Source organism: Sorex araneus, chromosome 2 (genome assembly GCF_027595985.1).
Source record: "Sorex araneus isolate mSorAra2 chromosome 2, mSorAra2.pri, whole genome shotgun sequence".
Taxonomy (NCBI): Eukaryota; Metazoa; Chordata; class Mammalia; order Eulipotyphla; family Soricidae; genus Sorex; species Sorex araneus.
Genome location: NC_073303.1, coordinates 229,393,916 through 229,416,876, shown reverse-complemented (window position 1 = coordinate 229,416,876; position 22,961 = coordinate 229,393,916). Strand labels below are relative to the sequence as shown.

General features: G+C 46.8%; 1 protein-coding gene and 1 pseudogene across 1 annotated transcript in view; one reads left to right on the top strand and one right to left on the bottom strand.

The window, feature by feature from the left end:
- Nucleotides 1-11,141, bottom strand: part of LOC101546748 (chromatin remodeling regulator CECR2) — a 163,741-nt gene extending 152,600 nt beyond the window's left edge. The window contains exon 1 of the mRNA XM_055129168.1: nucleotides 10,916-11,141. Within this exon, the coding sequence (XP_054985143.1) occupies nucleotides 10,916-11,041 (126 nt within the window). The 5' untranslated portion in view covers nucleotides 11,042-11,141. The remainder of the gene's footprint in view (nucleotides 1-10,915) is intronic.
- A 1,998-nt stretch (nucleotides 11,142-13,139) lies between these two features.
- On the top strand, nucleotides 13,140-22,955 carry LOC105943287 (histone H3.1-like; annotated as a pseudogene).
- Nucleotides 22,956-22,961: the final 6 nt, after the last annotated feature.

Here is a 22,961-nt window from a genome sequence, read left to right as displayed (position 1 = left end):
ACAAAATTATTCACATTTTGAGACTGGAGACAATACAGCAGGTAAAGCACTTGCCCAGCACCCAGGGACAACAATTCAATCTGCACCAGCACCACATATGGCTCTCTGATTTCTGAGCAGAGAATCAAGAGTAAGCCCTGAGCACTGCTGGTAGGTGTGGACCAGACAAAAACATAAAAAGTAAAGGACTTTGAACAAAATCACTATCAGAAAAAATTTTCTGTGTTGGGCTGGAGCAATAGCACAGCAGAGGGGGTGTCTGCCTGAGCTTGATATAACCATCCAACAGCTCTTCTTCCAACTGGAGTAACTTTTTTAACGGATGTGGCTCCCAGCTCTGCCAGTGTGGTCCGAGGGGCTATAACCAAGAATACTCCAATAAAAGGAAAGGGAAGATTTAAAAAAAAAAAAAGTGACTATTAAAAAACATACACCTTTTCAAAGGTCTCAGAGGGGCTCATTTGCCTTGCATATGTTCAGCCCTGGGTCTGATCCCTGGTGGGGGTTAGGGGGAAAACGCCTCTTCAAGGGCCACAGAGATAGCTCAACGGGCAGAGTTCATGCTTTACATGGAGGAGGCCCTCGCCCAATTCATGGCATCACATGGTTCCCCAAGCACAGAGCCAGGTGCAGTTTCTGAGATATGCAGATTACGGCTTAAATATAAATGATGTTAAACAGAAGTAAACAAGAAAATATAATTTTGAAGGGACAGGTATTGGAACATTTTATGACTGAAACCCAATCATGAATAACTCTAACTGTAGCTCATAGTGATTCAATTTTAAAACTAAAAAAAAAAACCCATAATTCATTATCTCCATCTTCCAGAATTTATCATATCTAAAAATTAAAATATCTTGGTTCAATTTTTACAGCCTTGGAGAGAGAAAAAAAAGGTAGATCTTAAAGACTACTTTCAAAGTAGTGTATATCCACAAAAAGTCAATCAAATTCCATAACAATTCCACAGAAAGGCAATCAACTGATAATCCACAAAGACATAAAATAAGAATTTGGTACAGAAATAGTGTGTAAGAAACAAACCCTGACATGCCTCATAATCTTGATTCTAACCTGTGAATGTAATTTTCCCAAATCAGTTAGTACTACTTGACATTAAAAAACATTCCCAAATTTACCTTCTGGGGGCAGGGGGCAGGCAATCATCTAGTATAAAATTCTCACTCTTGGTAGGGCTAAAGAGACCATATGGGATGCAGGGGATTAAACCTGGATTGGCCACCTACAAGACAGCTGTACTATCACTGTACTATCACTCCAGACCCTACAATTTCGATATCAGAAAATGAAAGAAATCACAACTCAAGTTACGATAGATGTGCTCACAATCCAGGTTTCTGACACTCTGGCTTGATCCCTTTGGGAAATATGTCCAAGGGTACAGCACATACCTCTGGTAGCTCAGTGTTAAAGTGCTCTTAACAAAATCTGAGGCCACTGAGGCAGAGAGTTCTATCCCTGGCCCTACCCCACATACCCAAGTGTGATGTGATTCCAGTGGCTCTGCTATTTGGATGTGCAGAAACACCCCTAACTGTACAACCTCTGGAGCACCAAAGTGTGTGAATCCTGGCAAACAGAACAGCCAGATGTGTGTGACTATTGGTCACTACAGAAACAAAGGGGCAGAAACTTTAAAAAAAAAAAAAAGTTCAATCAGAAAATGGGCCAAATAAATGAACAGAAACTTTTCCAAGGAAGAGATACAAATGGCCAAAAGGCACATGAAAAAGTGCTCTGCATCACTAATCATCAGAGAGATGCAGATCAAAACAACCATGAGATACCACCTCACACCACAGAGAATGGCACACATCCAAAAGAACAAAAGCAATCGCTGCTGGAGAGGATGTGGAGAGAAGGGGACCCTTCTCCACTGCTGGTGGGAATGCCGATTGGTCCAGCCCCTTTGGAAAACAATAGGGATGATTCTCAAAAAATCAGAAATTGAGCTTTCATTTGATCCAGCAATACCACTTCTGGGAATATATCCTGAAGAAACAAAAAAGTATAGTCGAAATGACATCTGCACTTATATGTTCATCGAGGCACTGTTTACAATAGCCAGAATCTGGAAAAAATCCGAGTGCCCAAGAACAGATGACTGGTTAAAGAAACTTTGGTACATCTATACAATAGAATACTAAACAGCAGTTAGAAAGGATGAAGTCATGAACTTTGCATATAAGTGGATCAACATGGAAAGTATCATGCTAAGTGAAATGAGCCAGAAAGAGAGGGACAGACATAGAAAGATTGCACTCATTTGTGGAATATAGAACAACAGAGTAGGAGACTAATACCCAAGAATAGTAGTATATAATACCAGGAGGTTGGCTCCATAGCTTGGAATCTGGCCTCACACGCTGGGGGAAAGTCATCCCAGATAGAGAGGGGAACACCAAGTAATATGTGATTGGAGATCCTGCGCGGGAAGGGAGATGCGTGCTGAAAGTAGACTAGAGATTGAACAGGATGACCACTCAATACGATTATTTGGAACCACAACACCCAAAAGTAAAGAGAGATATCAAATTGGAATGCCCCGCTACAGAGGCGGGATGGGGTGGGGGGATGGTATTAGGGGGGTGGGAGGGATACTGGGTTCATGGGTGGTGGAGAATGGACACTGGCGGAGGGATGGGCTCTTAAACATTGCATGAGGGAAAAACAAGCACGAAAATGTGTGAATCTGTAACTGTACCCTCACTCTGACTCATTAATTAAAAAATAAATTAATTAAAAAAAAAAAGTTCAGGGGTGGGAGCAGCCAGTAGAGCACTGGCCTTGCACATGGCTACCCCGGGTTGGATCCCAGGTACCCCATATGCCAGGAAGTGATTCCTAAGTGCAGAGCTAGAGGAATAACCCCTGAGCATAGCCGGGTTCAAACACAAAGTTCAATCACCTCATCTAAACTGTAGGATATATGCAGTTCTGTCTCCTTCTGGCACCCTTCACACTTTATTTTTTTATCTAAAGCACACATTGCACCTAAATTTTCAAGCATTCTACCAGAGCTCCTCACTCTTACCCCTAAGACAAGGCAAAAATTCAGATTAAGCCTCTCCTGATCAAAGGGCAAGATAGTTGTACTGAATCCTGCCAAGTTGTATTTTAGGCTATCATAACTGTGTTCCAGAAAATTAAGCAACACTGAACTGAATGTCCACTAAACACTAAGCCAGATGCTAACACAGGCTGTCCTTCAGAAATGAGGGTACGGCACTTTCTCCAACTTAGAAACTTCTAACTATTCCTTGAAGCTTCACATAGAAAGGGAAAAAGAAGCAATCTTCCCACATACACACTTTATTTAAATATCATCACTTAGAGTTACTTATGATGATTTGTCACAGGCATTCAATATTCCAACACCAATCCCACCACCATGGTCACCTTCCCTCCAGCACTCTCTTCATTTTCCCAACCATTCCTCAAGCCTGTCCCCATAGCAGATCCACAGTAATTTACTTTATATTGTTTACTACCACTCAATGGCTAATGAAATGATAAATACTTCCATGGAAGAAAATTTGTGAAAATTGTTGTATCTTGGCCTGGAGCAATAGCACAGCAGGTAGGGCATTTGCCTTGCACGTGGCCGACCCAGGTTCAATTCCCAGCATCCCATATGGTTCCCTGAGCACCGCCAGGAGTAATTCCTGAGTGCAAAGCCAGGAGTAAACCCTGTGCATCGACAGGTGTGACCCAAAAAGCAAAAAAAAAAAAAAAGGAAGAAAATTGTTGTAAATTGTTGTATCTCACCACGGGGACATTAAGACCTTGTCAGAGAGATTTACTAGGCTGTTGCTGTGAGTCAAGCTTCTGCACTAATGTTTTTGTTGGTCAAATAAGCAATCTTTCTTTTTTTTTTTCCCTTTTTGGGGATCACACCCAGCAATGCTCAGGGGTTACTCCTGGTTTTGCACTCAGGAATAACTCCTGGCAGTGCTTGGAGGACCATATGGGATACCAGGGATTGAACTCAGGTCAGCCACATGCAAGGCAAATGCCCTATCCGCTGTGCTATCGCTCCAGCCCCAATCTTTCTTTTAAAATGCTGACATAAATAGAAAAGGAATCACTACTGGAAAGAGCTACTCTCTGACAAAAATGTTCTCCCCTTCCAAGATCTCATAGTGTGGACCTGGAGAGAAAGGACAGTAAGCAGAGTGCTTGCCTTGCACAGGCCAACCCAGGTTTAATTCCTGACATCCCGTATGGACCCACTGAGCACCTCTGGAAGTGATCCCTGAGCACCGAGCAGCAGTAAGCCTGGGCACAGCTAGATATGGGCCAAAAACAACAAACAAAACAAATGGGCATGAAGATTTATAGCCACCCACCCATCCCATCTATAATCTATGCCTGTTTGGGGGTTTTCCTTCTCAGATAAGAAGCTGATCTTTTTCACCAGATACACGGATTAAACCCAGGGCTCCACAGAAGCATGACAGGAGTGCTACTACTACATTCCTGGCCCCAAATTACTAACATTTTTCTCATTTGGGGGCCACATCTGGAGCTGACCAGGACTTACTCCTGGCTCTGAACTCAGGAATCATTTTGGGTGGGCTCGGGTGACCATAAGGGGTGCTGGAGATCAAACTTGGGTCTGCCGTGTGCAAGGCAAGCACCCACTCGCTGTACTATCTCTCTGGTCCCAAGTTACTAATTTGTTTTGGGCCACACCCAGTGATACTCAGGAATTACTCCTGGCAGCACATGGGGAGTCATACGGGATGCAGGGGACAGAACCCAGGTCAGTCACTGGAACGCAAGTTCCCTACCCTCTGTACTATGGCTCCAGCCCCTAATTTTTTTTTTTTTTTTTGGCTTTTTTGGGTCACACCTGGCGATGCGCAGGGGTTACTCCTGGCTCTGCACTCAGGAATTACCCCTGGCTGTGCTCAGGGGACCATATGGGATGCTGGGATTTGAACCCGGGTCGGCCGCGTGCAAGGCAAACGCCCTACCCACTGTGCTATCTCTCCAGCCCCCCCAGCCCCTAATTTTTAAATCACGTTTAACCATTCATTCTCTTTCAGTCCTGCTCAAAAGTCTTCTCTGTGAAGTCATACCTAATTATTTCATTTTATTAACCTGCTCACCATTGAGCCACATCCCCCACCTAATCACTTTCATTTTAAGTTTTTGTTTTGGTTTGGTTTTATGGGGTTTCCCTAGCAGAGGCCCTCTAGGGATACTCCCTGGTGGTGCGGGAAGGCCAACAGGTGCCAGGGATGGAACCAGAACCATGTACATGCCAAGTATGTGCTCCGGGCCTCTAAATTATCTCCCCAGGGTCTGGAGCAATAGTACAGTGGGGAGGGCATTTGCCTTGCACACAGACAACATGGGTTCAATCCCTGGCATCCCATATGGTCCCCGAGCAACACCAGGAGTAATTCCTGAGTGCAGAGCCAGGTCACACCCTGAACATGGCTGGGTGTGACCTGAGCATCAATGGGTGTGACTCAAAAAGCCAAAATTAAATAAATAATAATAAATGATCTCCCCCTCCCTAATCCTGCATGGCAGAGCCTCACAAGCTACCCGTGGTGTATTCGATATGCCAGAAACAGTAACAAATCTCACAATGGAGACGTTGTTGGTGCCCGCTCGAGCAAATCAATGAGCAATGGGATGACAGTGACAGTGACATCCTTAATCATCACTATTTTACATTCAACAACTTCCATCCCCTTCCCAATGAGGCTCTACCTCTGGATCCATCCCACTTTACTTACTGTCATCTTATGATAAAGTATTTGCTATTTTTCTGGTTGTTTCCTTTTACTCGCAAGTGTTTATATCTGCACTTCTAGCACCAAGTTATGCGCAATAAATACACGGTAAAAAGAACAAGTACATGATCTTTCCCCCTCTGACTAGCAAGAATTTTAAAAAGATACTGGCTCATATTCTAAAGACCCAAAGAACTTGAGACATGAACTGTGGAGTATCTGCCATGCTGACAGGTTCACACGTCATTTTACAGATAAAAGTTGATTTCAGATACAGTATCAGCAACAACATTTAGACTGAAGAACCTGCGATCTAGATGTAGAATCTAAATGGCTGAAACAGCATCTCAAATCTTATTTCCTCATGTGTAAAATGAGGATAATTTACATCTCATGGTGAGAGTTAATGACGGTTAAGGATAAAATAACACTTTGAAAAATATAAAACACTACATAGGCTTCATTTATTATTTAGGCCAGTGTTTCTCAGCCTTCTCCTGACCGTGATTCCCTCCTTGGCCCCCTAGTCATGAGATATTCACCTGTGGCTCCCTTGGACTACCCTGAGATTCTGCAGAGAGCATATGGCCATCAGCTGAGAAATTCTGATTTTGATGTACTCAAAGTCAAGACCAGGCTAGTGGCATAATTAGAATAAGAATTCTGGAGCCAATGATTGTACAGGGGCTAAAGCATCTGCTTAGATATGGCCAAGCATCACTGTAGCCCTGGAGACCCTATACATTAAGTGCTGAGTGGCTTGAGTAATAATCCCCAGCCCCACGGGGCCAGAAAAGCACTGGATGCTCCAACCCTCACAATGAAATTACATGCAAGTTCACCAAGAATCACCAGAAGGGCTCCCAAGTCTTTGGGCCTCCTGAGGCCTGCTTAGGAGACACCCCCTACCCCCTTCCAGCCCCCCAAGAAATGAAAATAATTTAAGTTTCCTAACTGCTAGTTCAGTACATATTGTGTCATCAAACTATAAACAGGGGAAGCTTCAGATTCCCCTACTCAGGATCGTTGAACTTTTATATGGTTGGAGATCTCTTTCAGAATCTGACGAAACCAATAGGCCAGGCCCTCTCCAAGGAAAATGCCTTTACGCACACCAATACCAAATCTCCTAGAAGCTATTCACAGGCCCCAGGTTCAGGAATTGCTGATATAACGGATGAGCTAATAACTACCTTCAGCAATTTGTTATTACTTATTTCCATGCTTAATAATTTGTCTTAATGTTCTTGATTAAGGGGTTGGATTCAAGGAGACACAAAGAGTAGAATTCAGAAACCTGGGGTGGGGGGGTTGGTTTAGGGACCACACACAGTGGTGCTGGAAATGGGAGAGCTATCATCCCCCAGTGCGCTTGGGACCATGTGGTGCTGGGCCCCAATTTCAGGAATCTGAACTAAAGACACTGCCCCAAGCCATCGTGCTTATTCAGGTGAGTGATTTTAACCACACATAACCACAATCAGGAAGAGGAAAAAATTAAAAGCAAAGTACTCAAAGGCAGGAAGTTCAGGGGGGGGAAGCAGATTAAGACAATCAAATTATTTTTATCATGCTGCTACAACACAAACCATTTTGCAGGTAATTTTACATGATGATTCTCAAATAGCCATCTAGAGAAACCACTCTCCTCTCCAGATGAAGCATATCAAAACAATGTACTTTCTTTTGCCAACCCCACACACATCATTATGAACTCTATACCAGATTACTGATATCACCCCCTCCTATCATCACTATAAAGAGTTCCAAGACTGGGGGACGGTGGGGAGATGAATACTGAGTTTTGGGAGAACATAATAATTCACCAGGCTTTTGCAAATAAAGAAAAACTTAATCCGAATAATCCACTAGAATCATTACAAAGTATAAGTCTTTCTCAATTTATGATAAAATAAGCCCACAATAAACTCAAAATATCACAAGTAAAAAATGCATTTAATACACCTGACCTACAAACACAGCTTGGTTAAGCTAGAGGCACTTGTATTAGCATAGTTAGACCAAAAAGCCTGTTGTATAATTAAGTGTTGGATATCTCCTATAACTTGGATATCTCCTGTAACTTACTGAATATTGTACTGAAAGTGAAAAGGTGTGTAAAGTATTGTTTATCTGTATGAAATAATGTGTCTGAGAGGAAATCTCCTGGCTCCTGCTGCCTGCTGCATACTGCCACCCTGAGAAAGATCAGATCAAAGCTTAGTTTCTTCTCAGTGCTTAACAATTTCATACAACAGTAAAGTCAAACAGATCTTGTCAAAACATGATACACTGGAGACCTTCTATACTTGATTTAATTAAGGACAGTACTTAATTATATTGCTAGTTATGATAACGAGGCTAGGAAAGAGCTTCCTGGGGCAGGACAATATAGCAGGTAGGGCACTTGCTTTGCAAATGGCCGTACTGGGTTCAATCCCTGCTAGCCCACATGGGTCCCCCCACGTACCATCAGGAGTGATTCTTAAGTACAGAGCCCAGGAGTAAGCCCTGAATACAGGTGTGGCCCCAAAACAACAACCAAAAACGTTTCTTTGGTTAGCCTCTCAATTCAAGGTTAAGCATCTAGATGCTTCATAATATCAACCACTGGACTTAGTTTCATTAATCTACTTTTTCATCTCGACCTTGGTCATCTAAAAAATAAAGAACACCCAATAAAAAAAAACCCAAAATAAAAAACACTAAATCACAATATACTTTAAGTGTATTTTAAGTTATTTTGTTTTGTCTTTTTATCCTTGGAAGGCAGGGATAGCTCAGTGTGGCAAAGCTGCTTACTTGCAACATGAGGTGACAGGTTTGATCCCCAACACAGTCCCACAGTCTGAGATGCCAGACGAAACAGTTTGGGAACACCAGTGCCACAATCAAATATACACCTCACACACTAATCTCAGCACACAATCAAAAGACAGTCAAGAGTGTGGAACACACACCTCAAGAAAACAAAAAAAGTAAGAGGAATTGGATAAAACCTCCTTTCAACTCCCCCACACCCCCAGTGGAAGAGATACAATGTTAATAGTTAAAAGGTTTCATCTGAGCAATAGGAGTAGGGTGGTTTTAGTTCTCATGGTATTCTATACTTTTCAAGTTCCATATGTTAATATATTTATTTTAAAACAAGGAATTTTGAACAATTTGAACAAAGTTGATATTCTGATTTGTAACCTGATACTTAAACATATTCTAAATCCCAAGAACCAAGTTTATCAACTTTTAAAATAAATCATGTATGCTCAAAACTGATGAACAATTTAAAAGTTTTTTTATATGCCAAAATTAAAAATCCATGCTCTGTAGACTAGCTAAGTGGAATGTCTTAACCTCTTACACAATTGCAGCACATATTCTCTTAACCCTTCACCTATGAGATATTGCTTCACTTTAGATAAATAAGAGTCAAATCCTTGAGATTTCTGCTTCCTCAATTTCCTATAAATCCTATAAATGAGCTGTACAGACTGGTGGTGGAAGGCCTGGGATGTGACGCAGGGCACAGCGCATACTTAGCGTGAGGGAGGCAGGCCCTTGGGTTCATCCCCATCAACGGGGGAAAAAAAGTAATTTTGAGTCACACTGGTGGACGAAGGTAAGCTGAGATCTTTCCCAGGGTTGAAAAGTAGTTTACGGAAAAAGCTGTCGTTTTACTTTTGTCAATTCATCATTTCTATCCTTTGGAGTTGCAATAAATTAATGTTGTGGGGCCTTTCTTGCTGTCTAACAGGTACAATTCTGCCTTTTTCAAAGACGGATCTTCCATTACTCCAACAATGAAAGTGCCAGTTTCCAGCAACACTCCAGTCACAGACAGGCGTCCTGACCGGCCCCGGTTACTCAATGATTTTCCATTTCCGTTACACATACAAATCTGATCTCTTCGATCAGCTCACGTTTCCTTTAGGAATTAAACCAGTTCGAGTTCGTACTTAGAGGCCGCAAGTTCCACGCGACAAGTTACTCAGTGCTCCGGCTCTGCTGCAACAATTCACCTCTATTTTTCCACCAACAAAATGGGAATGTGGGGATCTGAAAATGAGTTTTCCTCAGATTTCTGGCATGAGTCCTTAAACTCGAAACTTGTGCTCCAGCACCAACTCCCCGGAGGGTCCGGGAAGGAAGACAATGGGCTCGGGACAAGTTGACCAGCACCAAGATGGCACTGTCACCGGCACAGGAGCCACCATTTTGAGCAGCAGAACGTGATCAAACTCCTCACGATTCAAAAAAAGAAAAAAAATCACCCACCGAGAGAGACCCCCGAGTCACCGGAGTAGCAACTTCTCCCGATTCGGCGTCCCCAGCCCGCGCCGCCGCGGCCCCGCCGTCCCGCCCCGTCGGCACAACGATCCCCCCCCCACCCCCCGGACACTCTTCCGACCAAACTCGTCCTTGTCACAGTCGCACTCAAACCCGGACCGTGGCGCGGCCCGACGTGCGGGTGCCCCGCGCCCGCCCGCGCCTCCCGGTGTCTCGCTGCCGTCTCGGCCGCGGCGCGGGGGGCGCCCGTCCCGCAGCGAGAGGCGCACCCGGGGTCCCGCGCGCTCCGCAGAGCCCGACCCGGCGCCAGGCGCGCGGGGCCCGGGACGCCGAGCGCAGCGGCGGGCGGAGGCGGCAGCGGGCTCAGCTCTCGGCCGGGCGCTGCGGTCGCTCGGGGACGCCGGGCCGAGCCCTCCGGCCACGCGCGGGGCGCAGACCGACGGCTCCCGGTCACCTTTGTCCACAGGCGACTCAGCCCCGCGCCAGCGGCGGGAGGACGCGACCGGCAGCGGCCACCGAGCGTCGCTCCCGACAGCGAGAAGCGGGTGGCGGCTCGGCGTGCTGGGCCCGGCCCCCGCCGCCACAAAGCCGGGCAGGACGCCTCAGCCGGGCCGCCGCCCGCGCGCCGCCGGGATAATGGTGGCCGCCGCTCGCCCGGCTGGGGGAGAATAACGGAGTCCGAAACTTTCCGGCGCCCGGGCCCGGGCCGCGCGCGCCCGAAGTTCCCCCGAGCGCCCGGCGGCTGCGAAGTGCGACTCGCCCCCGCCACGCGCCTCGCGCCCGCTCGGGACCCGGGACCCGGGACCCCCGCGCCCTGCGCCCCGACGCCCGCGTGCCCCCGCGCGCCCGCCGCTCACCTCGATCTCGAAGTCCGGCAGGCGAAAAGCCGTGCGGAAGAGCGAGCAGAAGTGCGCGATGGCCGGGACTTCCCACCAGGAGCGGAGCTCGCCCAGCCCGGCCGCGCCGCCCTCCTCCGGGCACATCTCCCAGGCACGCCGGCGGCCGCGCTCGCCGCTCCCGCCTCGGCGCCTCAGCTCCGCGGGCCGCGCTGGCGGCGGCGGCGGCTCCTCCCGCGGCGGCCGGGCTGAGGGCGGGCGACCCCCGGGGGGCGGCGGCGCGGCGGCCCGAGCTACTCCCGCTGGCGGCCGGCTCCGCGCGCGCGCCCCGCGTCCCGTACAATATAATCATCGCCCGGCGGCGGCCAACAGATGGGGCTGGGGGCGGGCGCGGGGGAGGGGGCCGCGGGGGAGGGGCCGCCACGAGGAGGGGGCGGGGCCGTCCCTCACCACAACAACAACCCCCGCCCCCACTCCCCACCCCCCGTCCGGACAGCTGCACTGGAGGCGAGGGGGAGGGGGAGGTAACTGAGCCCCCCGAGCAAGAGGAACGTGGCCGGCGGGGGCGCGGTGCACCCCGGCCGCTCCGACTCCGGCCCGGCTCGCCCGGGGGTCGGCCCCGAGAGTTGGAGGACTTGGACGAGCGGGGCCGGGAGGGCCTCTCCCACCCCCCACTTGGCCTTAGTGGTCGCGTCCTTTTAAAGGGCCCGCGGGGTGGTACTTGGGCGAGGGGCTAGACCCAGAAACGCACGCGTGTGGGAACCCAGTTCTTGGGGGTGCCCATGGGATTACGGGGAGGCGTGGGCTGTGCGGCCCAGAAATAGAAGACCTAGAGGAATTGAGCCATTTCCACCTGTTCTTTAGCACTTTTATTCCTTCCAAGAACGTGCTTCAAGGAGAGTTAGTGACTTTTTTTTTTTCCAAGGGAAGGTGGTGGGGCTGGTTAAGCTAGAACCTTGTGGATGCTGCTGGAGTGCGGCGGGAAGGGTGGGGTAGGGGGAGGCACCAATCAGCAGCCGGGAGGGAAGAGCTCCCCCCCACCCCTCCCCGCCCTCCCTCCCGGGAACGGACTCGTGTGACCGCCCGGGAGAAGACGGGCTAGGAGCCCTGCGACTGGCCTGGCTGCAGAGAAGCTGCCAGGAAGAGCGCGCACCGGGCAGTTAGAAGCTGGGGGAGGGGAAGGAGATAGTCCAAGTCTGTTTGGGTAGGGGTGGGGACCTACGAGCCTAGCCCAAGAATGTGCTCTAGAAGGATGTTGGGGCGTGTGCTTTAGAAATGTTAAATACCTCCGAGTCCTGCTCGGTCCAGAGGGGGTGGGAAACCATCTCAAAACAGGCTGGAAGTTTGGAATGCTCATTGTAATTACGAATTTACTACTGCGTTCTACTCAAATTTCAGAGGGTTCTGCACTCAATTCAATGACAAGAACAGTCACAAAGTGTATGTGGTTAAATCAAATATTCTCTTCTGCCTTTGGAACCGTATAATATGCCTACAGTAACAAAAATGATGAAGAAATTTATGTGATACGCTTTGAAATGAGCTCTCTGAGTAATTCTCCCTCACCCCACCCCTCTCCTTTTTTGATTACGATAATAACCTCTTGTATCATCATAAGGCAACATTTTAAATCCAAATTCTTAGAGAAAATGGTTAAGTATCTTTCATGAATTCATTCATCTCAAAATACTTCATTTTTCCTAACACGGGTATCTCCTCGCTTCACCTCTACCCACTCCTCCTTTTCCGTAGAAACAGCAGCAAATTTCTGCAGTTTTTCTGTAGAATTACTTCTTTTATACCTGGAATCACTTATTAATTTAGACTTTCTCCTCAAAGTCTACCAAATGCTTAAATCTCAGGTGAGAATATTAAGTGCTCTCCAAAAGCAAAAGCTGCATTTTGGTGTTTAAACAACACAGTTACCCTGTAGCTCTCCTATTTTTTAATGAGATGTGAGAAGAGTGACAAGAGATGAATTAGCAAAACCCATTGAATGAGGTGTTTTCTGGAGTATTTTCTTTCTTTGTTTCCTCACAGATCAGTTTGACTTTCCACACTTTTTCCTGTCTCGCTTTTTCAGGGTTAGTGCTTTTCTTCACATTTGTTTCTAATCCATTATATCCTTTCCCCATCATTTTTTTTCTGGTTCTACATCTGTGTTCTCATTCTTGCCTTTTATCATTATCATCTATCTTTTATCATTCTTTAAACTTTCCTCTACCAGCTACATAGTCTTAAAAGCATGGCGAATGTTAACGACATCAGGAAGCTAAAGGTGAGATGGTTTGACTACTCCAATAAGTTTGAATGCTGCTTGCTCAAGCCTGAGCCAGAACACACATTTAAAGTATAATCTATTGTCTTTGCCTCCTCCGCTCAATCAACAAAGCTGTCCTGGTACTGGATGCGCCCCCTGGTGGTGGGCAGGCACGGCCGCCTAGACTCATACAGGCGTTTCCCTCCCGCCCGATTGACCAGCAGTTCTGAGCATCTTGAAATCTCAGCGCGGTGCATGCGCGAAAGCTGCCGCGGGTGCGGGCAAGTGGGCAGAACCTTTATTCCAGGTTGACTGCGGGTTACCCAGAGCCTCAAGTCCAGCCCCAGATCAGCCTGGGGTTATGACCCCTCAGTGACCTCCTCTCCTTAGAAGCTGAGCAAGAGCAACATGGACCAGAGGATAGAAATAGTACTTGGAAATGCACATGGAGACAAAAAACGCCTGTATGAGTCCTGTCATTTTATGTTTTATATGCTTGGAGGCAAGATGGCGCCGACTCCAGTCGAACCCCTAGCCCGACTCACCATCTCGCTCTGGATGACGCGGGACAGCACGCCAGGCATGGAATTCCACGTGTGAGCCTTGCTGGAACTCTGCGCATGGTTCCTGCTGAACATCACCGGCTGCTCTGTGGGATTAAGAAGAGTGGCACCGGCAGGGCAAGGAAAAACCCCGGGCCAGGCTGAGTCACAGCACCATCGAGCATGGAACAGTGACAGCAGCGTGCACAATGGCTTATCCACTGCAGGACACTGTCTGCCATCCACCGAGTGACTTGAGACTCAGCACAGGTGTTTGACCTGGCACAGACCCTCTGCGGTGGAGTCTTGCTCTGTCAGCTGTTCAATGACCTCTGGGCGCACTCCATCCACCTCAAGGAGATCAACCTGAGGCCGCAGATGCCCCAGGCGCTGCCTGAAGACGCAAGCAGGTGCATGTTGTCATTGTGCAAATTGTTATAAGCCAGGAGCTTACATTTGGTAGACTGGGAACACCTGCAGGGTGATTAGATTGACCCAAAAGAAGCCTCCATCTCCCCCACACCCACCCCAATGCTCCGCAAACTACTTAGGGTATCCCGCCCGCAAGGCAGAGCCTGGCAAGCTACCGGTGACGTACTGAATATGCCAACAACAGTAACAAAAGTGGGTCTCATTTCCCTAACCCTGAAGGAGTCTCCAGCTGAGTTGGGAAGAATGAAAGGGCTCGTACTAAGCAGACAGTGCACAAGTCAACTGGCGGGAAGGCGCCCCGCAAGCAGCTGGCCACCAAGGCGGCCCGTGAGAGCGCGCCATCCACGGGCTACATGAAGAAGTCACACCGCTACCAGCCCGACATTGTGGCGCTGTGCGAGATCCGCCGCTACCACAAGGCCACCGAGCTGCTTATCCGAAAGCTGCCATTCCAGGGGCTGGTGCACAAGATCGCGCAGGACTTCAGGACCGACCTGCGCTTCCAGAGCTGGGCCATCCGTCAAGGCGCTGCAGGAGGTGTGTGAGGCCTACCCGATGGGACTCTTCAAGGACAACAACCTCTGCGCCATCCACACTAAGTGCGTCACCATTATGCCCAAGGACATCCAGCCTGCATGCCGCATGACAGAGAAAGGGCATAAAGTTTACGATGCTAAAATCTCAGGGCTGGGACAAATGGAGACGCTACTGGCGCCTGCTCGAGTAAATTGATGATTAACGGGGATGACAGTGCTACAGTGCTACAGTGCTGGCCTTTGCTTTGAGGCTCTCCTTTTGGCATCCGTATGACCTCACGTATCAGCTTTAGATTACATTCTGTCTTTCTCTAATGCAGTCTCCGTTTGTTTGGGTTGTTTTTTAATTAGTTCCTAACTCAATCTACCTCGGTTTTCATTCCCAGTCTAGAACCACTTCTGGCTTTAGGAGTGAACAAATCTTTGTGGGTCTGGCTGTGAGTCCTGGTTCTTGGCATTCAGGCACCTGGCACATGGACGCTGCTCTGCATCTGTTGTGGTTGATCCCTGAGTTTTGAACCCTGCATTGAAGTTTTGTTCCACATTTCCCCTTGATTCAGTTCCTCTGATCTGTTTTCTGGATTCACTTCTAACCAAATCTCTTGGAATCTAGAGTATAGACCCTTATACTTGAACACTTGCCCTCCTTTCTTTCTCCCCTTGAATCAGAACAGGGTCTTCCTCCTGCCTGACTCATAGCTTACTTTTTCAGTCTGGCTCTCATTCTTTCACTCTCTAAAAAGTTTACTAATTGTGGAGACAGAAATAGTACAGCTGATAGGACACTTGCCTTGAGCCCTACCAATGTTGCCTTGCCTACCTGGCTTCAATCTTCAGCATCCCAAATGAGCACCACCATTGAGCACCACCAAGAGTAATTACTGAATGCAGAGCCAGGAGGAAGCCCTGAGCTTGCCAGGTATGCACTCCCCCGCCAATAAATAAATAAATAAATAAATAAGAGCTTGCTAATTGTTTATATCATCTTAAAAACACACAACTTGGTGTAATATGATACAGAAACATTATATGCTTAAAGCATTAAAACTAACACTTGTAAAGCATGGTGCCAGAAGGGGGCAGGTGAGGCCCCTCCCTGCCCCGAGGGACATAGCGCCAGTAGCCAAAAACCTCCAGAATACAACCTCTGCCATGTTCACAGCCGCTCTCCACACACTCAGGCCGAGCCTCACCCATGAGTTAATCTGCAGAAAACCCACATATTTGGACTTGTGACTAAAAACTCCAGGTTCAGTGGAACTGGGAATGTGTGACCTGCCCCCCATGTCTCCTCATGCTTCCGGCAACTTGGCAGTCACACCCGTAAGCCACCTTTGGCTGGCACCAGATAGTCTGATCATCAGCCATGATCCAGAGACTTATAACTGTCTCAGAAGAGAGCATAAAACGACTCGCCATAGCCAGGCCACCAGACCCCATGCCAGGCTGTTTCATTCTGGGAGCCCCCAGAGGTGGGCAGGTGAGGCCCCTCTCTGCCCCGAGGGACCCAGCCAGGGCAGCCAGAAACCTCCAGAACTCAACCACCACCATGCTCACAGCTGCTCTCCACTCGCTCAGATGAGCCTCACCCATGAGTGAACCTATTCCTGGACATCTCATACCACATACCACTCACACTCCAACAGTAGCGGCACCACACTTGATGGGGTTTAAAGTAGAAGGCAACCAATCTTAGAAGGAAATATACTTGTACAGATATGTAAATATGTGTATATACATACATAAGCACAGAACGCTCAACCCTTAACATATTAGTAATCTCTTAATTTTTTTTTTCTTTTTGGGTCACACCGGGTGATGCACAGGGGCACTCCTGGCTCTGCACTTAGGAATTACCCCCAACGGTGCTCAGGGGACCATATGGGGTGCTGGGAATCGAACCCGGGTTGGCCTTGTGCAAGGCAAATGCCCTACCCACTGTGCTATCACTCCAGCCCCTAGTAATCTCATATAAAAGGGTCTAATAGCCCCTGGGTGAAATATAACAATCTTCACACTAAGGAAATTTTTTGGAGCATTTTCAGTAGATTATTCATAACAATAAGAAATAAATTATTTTGGTTTTGCTTTGGGGCAGGGGTTGGAGTTCAGGATGGCAACATCCAAAATATGGTGGTGGGAGGTATAATGGTGGTGGGATTGGTGCTCGAATATTAAATGTAATCAAATATTGTGAACTACTTTATAAAAATAAGATTAAATTTTGTTTAAAATCATGGTGCCTCAACTAAAACACATATACAGATACTCAGCTGTGGAGAATTTGCTTTGCATGTGTGATACCTTGACTTTTATCCCTGGGACTACAAAATTTATGTGCGCTTAGCTCATACTTCCTTACCCTTTCTATGTCAAGAGAGGGAAATAGTGAGTCGGAGACATCATACAGGGATTAATTAGTTTGATCCCCAGCATTGCATGGTCCCCCAAACACTGCTAGGAATGACAGCATCATGAGAACAGAGCCAGTAATTCCTGAAAACCACCAGGTGTCATCCCCAAAACTCGAAAGAAAGAAAGAAAGAAAGAAAGAAAGAAAGAAAGAAAGAAAGAAAGAAAGAAAGAAAGAAAGAAAGAAAGGAAGGAAGGAAGGAAGGAAGGAAGGAAGGAAGGAAGGAAGGAAGGAAGAGAAAAAGAAAGAAAGAGAGAGAGAGACAGAGAAAGAAAAGAAAGAAAGAAAGAAAGAAAGAAAGAAAGAAAGAAAGAAAGAAAGAAAGAAAGAAAGAAAGAAAGAAAGAAAGAAAGAAAGAAAGAAAGAAAGAGAGAAAGAGAAAGGAGGAGGAAAGACAAGAGGGAGCGAGGGAGGGAAGGAAGGAAGGAAGGAAGGAAGGAAGGAAGGAAGGAAGGAAGGAAGGAAGGAAGGAAGGAAGGAAGGAAGGAAGGAAGGAAGCCCCTTTTCTGTTTGTGAGCTATTAAGCTCAGGTAACTTTGAAAGTGACCAGAAATTCTCTTTTATATACCAAAATCTTTAGTTCCATATCGTCTTCTAATTAAATCTTTTCCCTTCAAAGCCCCACAAAAATTGATTTAGCTATTTTTGTTAATTAATGTTACAAAAATATTTATTTTTCTTTTTTTTTTACTTTTTGGGTCACACCTGGCTCTGCACTCAGGAATCACCCCTGGAGGTGCTCAGGGGACCATATGGGATGCTGGGAATCGAACCTGGGTCGGCCTTGTGCAAGGCAAATGCCCTACCCTCTGTGCTATCGCTCCAGCCCCCAAAATATTTATATTTCTTTCTAAAAAATATGAACTCAGGGGCTGGAGTGATAGCATAGCAGGTAGGGTGTTTGCCTTGCACGCGGCCAACCCAGGTTCAAATCCCAGCATCCCATATGGTCCCCTGAGCACCGCCAGGAGTAATTCCTGAGTGCAGAGCCAGGAGTAACCCCTGTGCATCGCCAGGTGTGACCCCCCCCCTCCAAAAAAAAAAACCAAAAAAATATGAACTCATTTCAGCTATACGGGGGTGTGAAGGGACTTGGGTTCTTTTGGTTTGGGGGCCACACCCAGCCATACTGAGAAGTTGCTCCTGACTCTGTACTCAGGAATGATCAGTCAAATGCAAGGCAAGCACCCTCTCTGCTGTCTATTGGTCGGCTCACCTATGAGGATTTTGTGGGCTCCTGGAGGATGATCCAGGGGAAACTTACCATCATTTTATAATATTGTTTCTTTAGGAAATACCCCATAAATGCCAAATGAGAAAATACAAAACCCAAACATTTATTACTTGATATATTTAAAATGTGGAAGGGATGCAACAAGTAAGAGCAACCTTTATTTCTTTTTCTTTTTGATTCTTTGGGTCACACCCGGCGATACTTAGGAGTTACTCCTGGCTCTGCACTCAGGAATTACTCCTGGCGGTGCTCGGGGAACCTTACGGGATGCTAGCAATCGAACTCTGATTGGCTGCGTGCAAGGCAAACACCCTGCCCGCTGTGCTATTGCTCCAGCCCCAAGACCGACCTCTTTTATAAACATTGGTAACCAGGACTCCTAATTCCTAAATCCTAACAACCCAAATCTCTAACTATATATAGAGTGTTCTCTCCAGTAAATTACACTGCTTCTCTCTTATACTTCAGTGCCCTTTCTTTTTTCCTTGGTAAACAACCTCAACCGGATATCTCTTGTTTCAAGTTTCAGATCAAATCAAAGTTGAAGTAGAGAATAGTCATTATTGTATTACTCTAGTTACCAATAAATTACTGAAATCCAGATATCTCACACATTCTTTTGATGTTGTTGTTGCTATTTTGTTTTTGTTGTTGCTGCTGTTGTTGTATTTAGGTCACACCTGGGGTCCTCAGGGCTTATTCCTGTTCTGTGCTCAGAAATTACTTCTGGTGGTGCTCAGGGGACCATCTGAGATGTCAGGGATTGAACATAGTTTGACCACTCACTCTAGCACCCCCATCTCACAAATTCTTGACCTGCTTTCTCACACAAACTTCTTGTGAAGAAAACCATAATCCATAATGTATCTATTCCTAAATAGGACTCTAATATGAAATGTTTATACCTTGTGAATTTTGAAAGTGAACCAGATTAGTAGCCAGAAAATTTGGGTTCTCATTTTAAAAAGACTCAATTAATTTTTCTCTATTTCATCTGTGCGGCGGGGGGGGGGGGGACTTAAATGGTCCTAGTGCTGTGGTTTTGAAATTTAAAATAGAGCCCAGAATTGAACCCAGGGCCTTATACAAGCAAGACAAATACTTTCTGACTGAGCTACATTCTCCAGCACGGCCTCCCTCTCCCCTAAAGCCTGGCTTCCCATGCCACCTTCCTGGCTGATTCCCCTTAAGTTTAATCATGTCAGTAGCATGCTCAAAATTCAATGACTCTGCCTTGAGAACGAGTGGTGGATTCTTTATCAAGCTCAACACAATTGGCTTCCACCTTCCTCCCTGAGTCATCTGCTATTCACAGCCCCCCCCTCCACCCCAACCCTTGCAGGCTCACCAATGGCTCTTCTCTTCTTGCCAAACTGGTTCATTCACCTGTGTGCATTTTCTTGCCTCTTCTCTTGTACTCAATCCCTCTCAGTTGCCTGAAAAGACTTACAACTCACCCTCTGATCATGACCTGCTCAAAACCGACTCCCTTGACAAAGCGTCTCTGAAACACCCTAGCTTGAGGGCATCTCTCCACGTACTCTCACACAAAAAATTATAGTATATGATTCACTTATCAAGCACTTCTTGGGGTCATTTTTCTATTATTTATTTGCAGTGCTACTTACCTCTTTAACTGTAATTAGAGTTGTCTTTTTCTTCTCAACCAGATTAGAACTTGTGGGGAGGGATCCTCCCTAATATGCAGCAATTAAATGATTCATTTGATTATATAATGATGATTAGGTAATAGCATAAAACTATCCGAGACTTAGAGCTCCTTTAGAGCATCCAAACACCTGGTTTGCTCATTTCCTTCATTCCTTCCTCTGTCTCTCTCTCTGCTTTCTCTCTCTTTTTTTTTTTTTTTGCTTTTTGGGTCACACCCGGTGATGCACAGGAGTCACTCCTGGCTTTGCACTCAGGAATCTCCCCTGGCAGTGCTCAGGGGACCATATGGGATGCTGGGATTTGAACCAGGGTTGGCCGCGTGCAAGGCAAACGCCCTACCCGCTGTGCTATCGCTCCAGCCCCTCTGCTTTCTCTCTTAAGGAACTCATTCAGTCTTCTGTGTGTGGGGAGAGGGAAGGGGTGGGGGTGGGGGAATGGGCGGGAGAAACCCAGTAGGGCTCAGGATTTACTCCTGGTCTGCACTCAGGGATCAATCCTGCTGGGCTTGAGGGTACCATATGGGACTCTGGGGATGAACCTGAGTCAGCCACTCACAAAGGAGATGCCCTACCCACTGGTATTGCTCTGTTCCCTCATTTGTGGTTGTAAAGGTCATGCCTTTCTCAGTTCTCATCTTCAGCCTAGTTTCTCTGCTGAGCTCCAGTCTCATTTCCCAGACAACTGAATGCTTGCCATTGAGATAACCTTAAACTTAACATGTTAACAGGAAAGGAAAAAATAGCTTGCCGGTTTTGTCTCCAAATCAAATACCCTCGTTAGTGGTTGTAATTCCTTTAATGGAACCATCTTTTCCTGACTCCCAGGTGCACCCATGACTCTTTTTTCCAGGCTGGTGAACAGGTTCACAGGTTCTCCCCCTCAGAATTCCTCTTATATTCCCTTTTCTTCTCACAATTCCAGTCATAATCAAACTCAGATTCTTTTCATTTTATAAGCTCAGATGCTGTCTTTATTTTTTTTTTGGGGGGGGAATCACACCCAGTGATGCTCAGGGGTTACTCCTGGCTCTGCACTCAGGAATTACTCCTGGCAGTGCTTGGGAGACCATATGGGATGCTGGAAATTGAACCCAGGTCGGCCATGTGCAAGGCAAATGCCCTACCCGCTGTGCTCTCACTCCAGCCCCAAGTTCAGATGCTTTCTACCTGACTTTCTTCCCTCTGGTTTCTTTCTTCTCTATACTATCTTGTTCAGTATATTTAATTTATCTTCTTAAATCTCTGCATTATGGGCCAAAGAGATCGTTTAGGGATTAAGGTACTGGTCTTGCATGCAGTCAACCCTAATTCAAATCTTCAGCATCACATATTCCTCCAACACCACCAGGAGTACCCCTAAGCACAGAGCTAGGAGTAACCCCCCTGAGCACTGCTAGGTGTGATCCAACACCTCCACAAACAGAAAAAAAACTGTACATCCGGGCCAAGGAGATGGCCAGGGAGATGGCTCAAAAGTTTGGCTTTGCGTGCAGGAGGCTCCCAGCACCATATGGCCCCCCAAGGACCACTTCGAGTGACCACTTAACACCAAGCTAGGAGTATCCCCCTGCGCACCACCAGGTGTTGCCCCCAAACAAAACAGGAAAAGTGCACATGAGTTTTTTAAAAGTAAAATCAAATTTAATACATTCACTTCAACCCTGCATGTCCAAAACACATAATTTATTGGGGGATAGGGTGGGCCCCACACCCAGGGCTTACTCCTGGGTCTAAGTTCAGTTGTTATATCTGATAGAATTCAAAGGACCATATGGGGTGCTGGGGAGTAAACCTGGGTTGGCTTCTCTCTGGCACCTTCGATTTTTGTGGTTGGGTTTTATTGAGTGTGTGTGTGTGTGTGTGTGTGTGTGTGTGTGTGTTTGGGGGGGATGGGGAGAGAGAAAAACAATTTCAACTGTCATGTCAGTGTCATCCTGTTGCTTATGGATTTGCTTGAGCGGGCACCAGTAACATCTCCATTGTGAGACTTGTTACTGTTTTTTGGCATATCGAATACGCCACGGGTAGCTTGCCAGGCTCTGCTGTGTGGGCGGGATACTCTCGGTAGCTTGCCAAACTCTCTGAGAGGGGCAGAGGAATAGAACCCAGGTCGGCTGCATGCAAGGCAAATGCCCTACCGATAAAATATTCATGACATAGTTTACATTCTTTTTCTTATGTCCAAAACACATTATTTTGGTAAGTAAAATCTGGCATGTATTTTTTGTCTCAGTGTCAGGACTAGACACATTTTGGTGCTTACAAATGTCTATAGTGACCCAAAGCATCAGTCTTCACTCTGCCCTGCAAAATTGGTGGGTTTTGACTTCTACGTACTCTATCTCTCAAATAGACTTCAAGAAGGGCTTCTTTTCTCTCAGTATCTCCCAACTTACCTTTTCATGATAGTAATTTCTGAGTATATCTGCTCTTCCCCAGGTAACAGTCTAGGGGAGCTTTGACTTTGCTTTGTGTTGTGTTTTGGATTTTGAGTTTTTTGTGGATGTCAAACCTGTCAATGCTTGGGATCTGACAGTGGGGTCACTCCTGGGGGTGCTTGGGGGATTATTCTGTGCTGGGATCAAACCCAAGCCTCTACCACCCAAAACATGTGCTTCAGCTCTTTTAGCTATCCTGAGGCCTCTTTATTTCTCTTTACCCTTGCTCCCTTAGAGATATCCATAAATAATACATCAAAAAGGAATGCTAATGAAATATAGTGTCTAGTACTAATATGTTCATAGAAAATATGTCTTCCCCTTTTCACGAAGATGGCACTGGAAGCAAAAAAGGAAGCCTGCTGACCACAGCCACACCAAATAAATTCACACCTCTCCCACCTGCCTATCCACTTTGCAGTTCTGAAGGCAGCCCAGATATCCTTGGAAGAGCACGCCCAGGGAAACTAGCTGGCCCACTGTGCCATCAACTTCCCTCTGACCCCAGAGTCAACTATGAAGACATGAGAATATAACAGCAT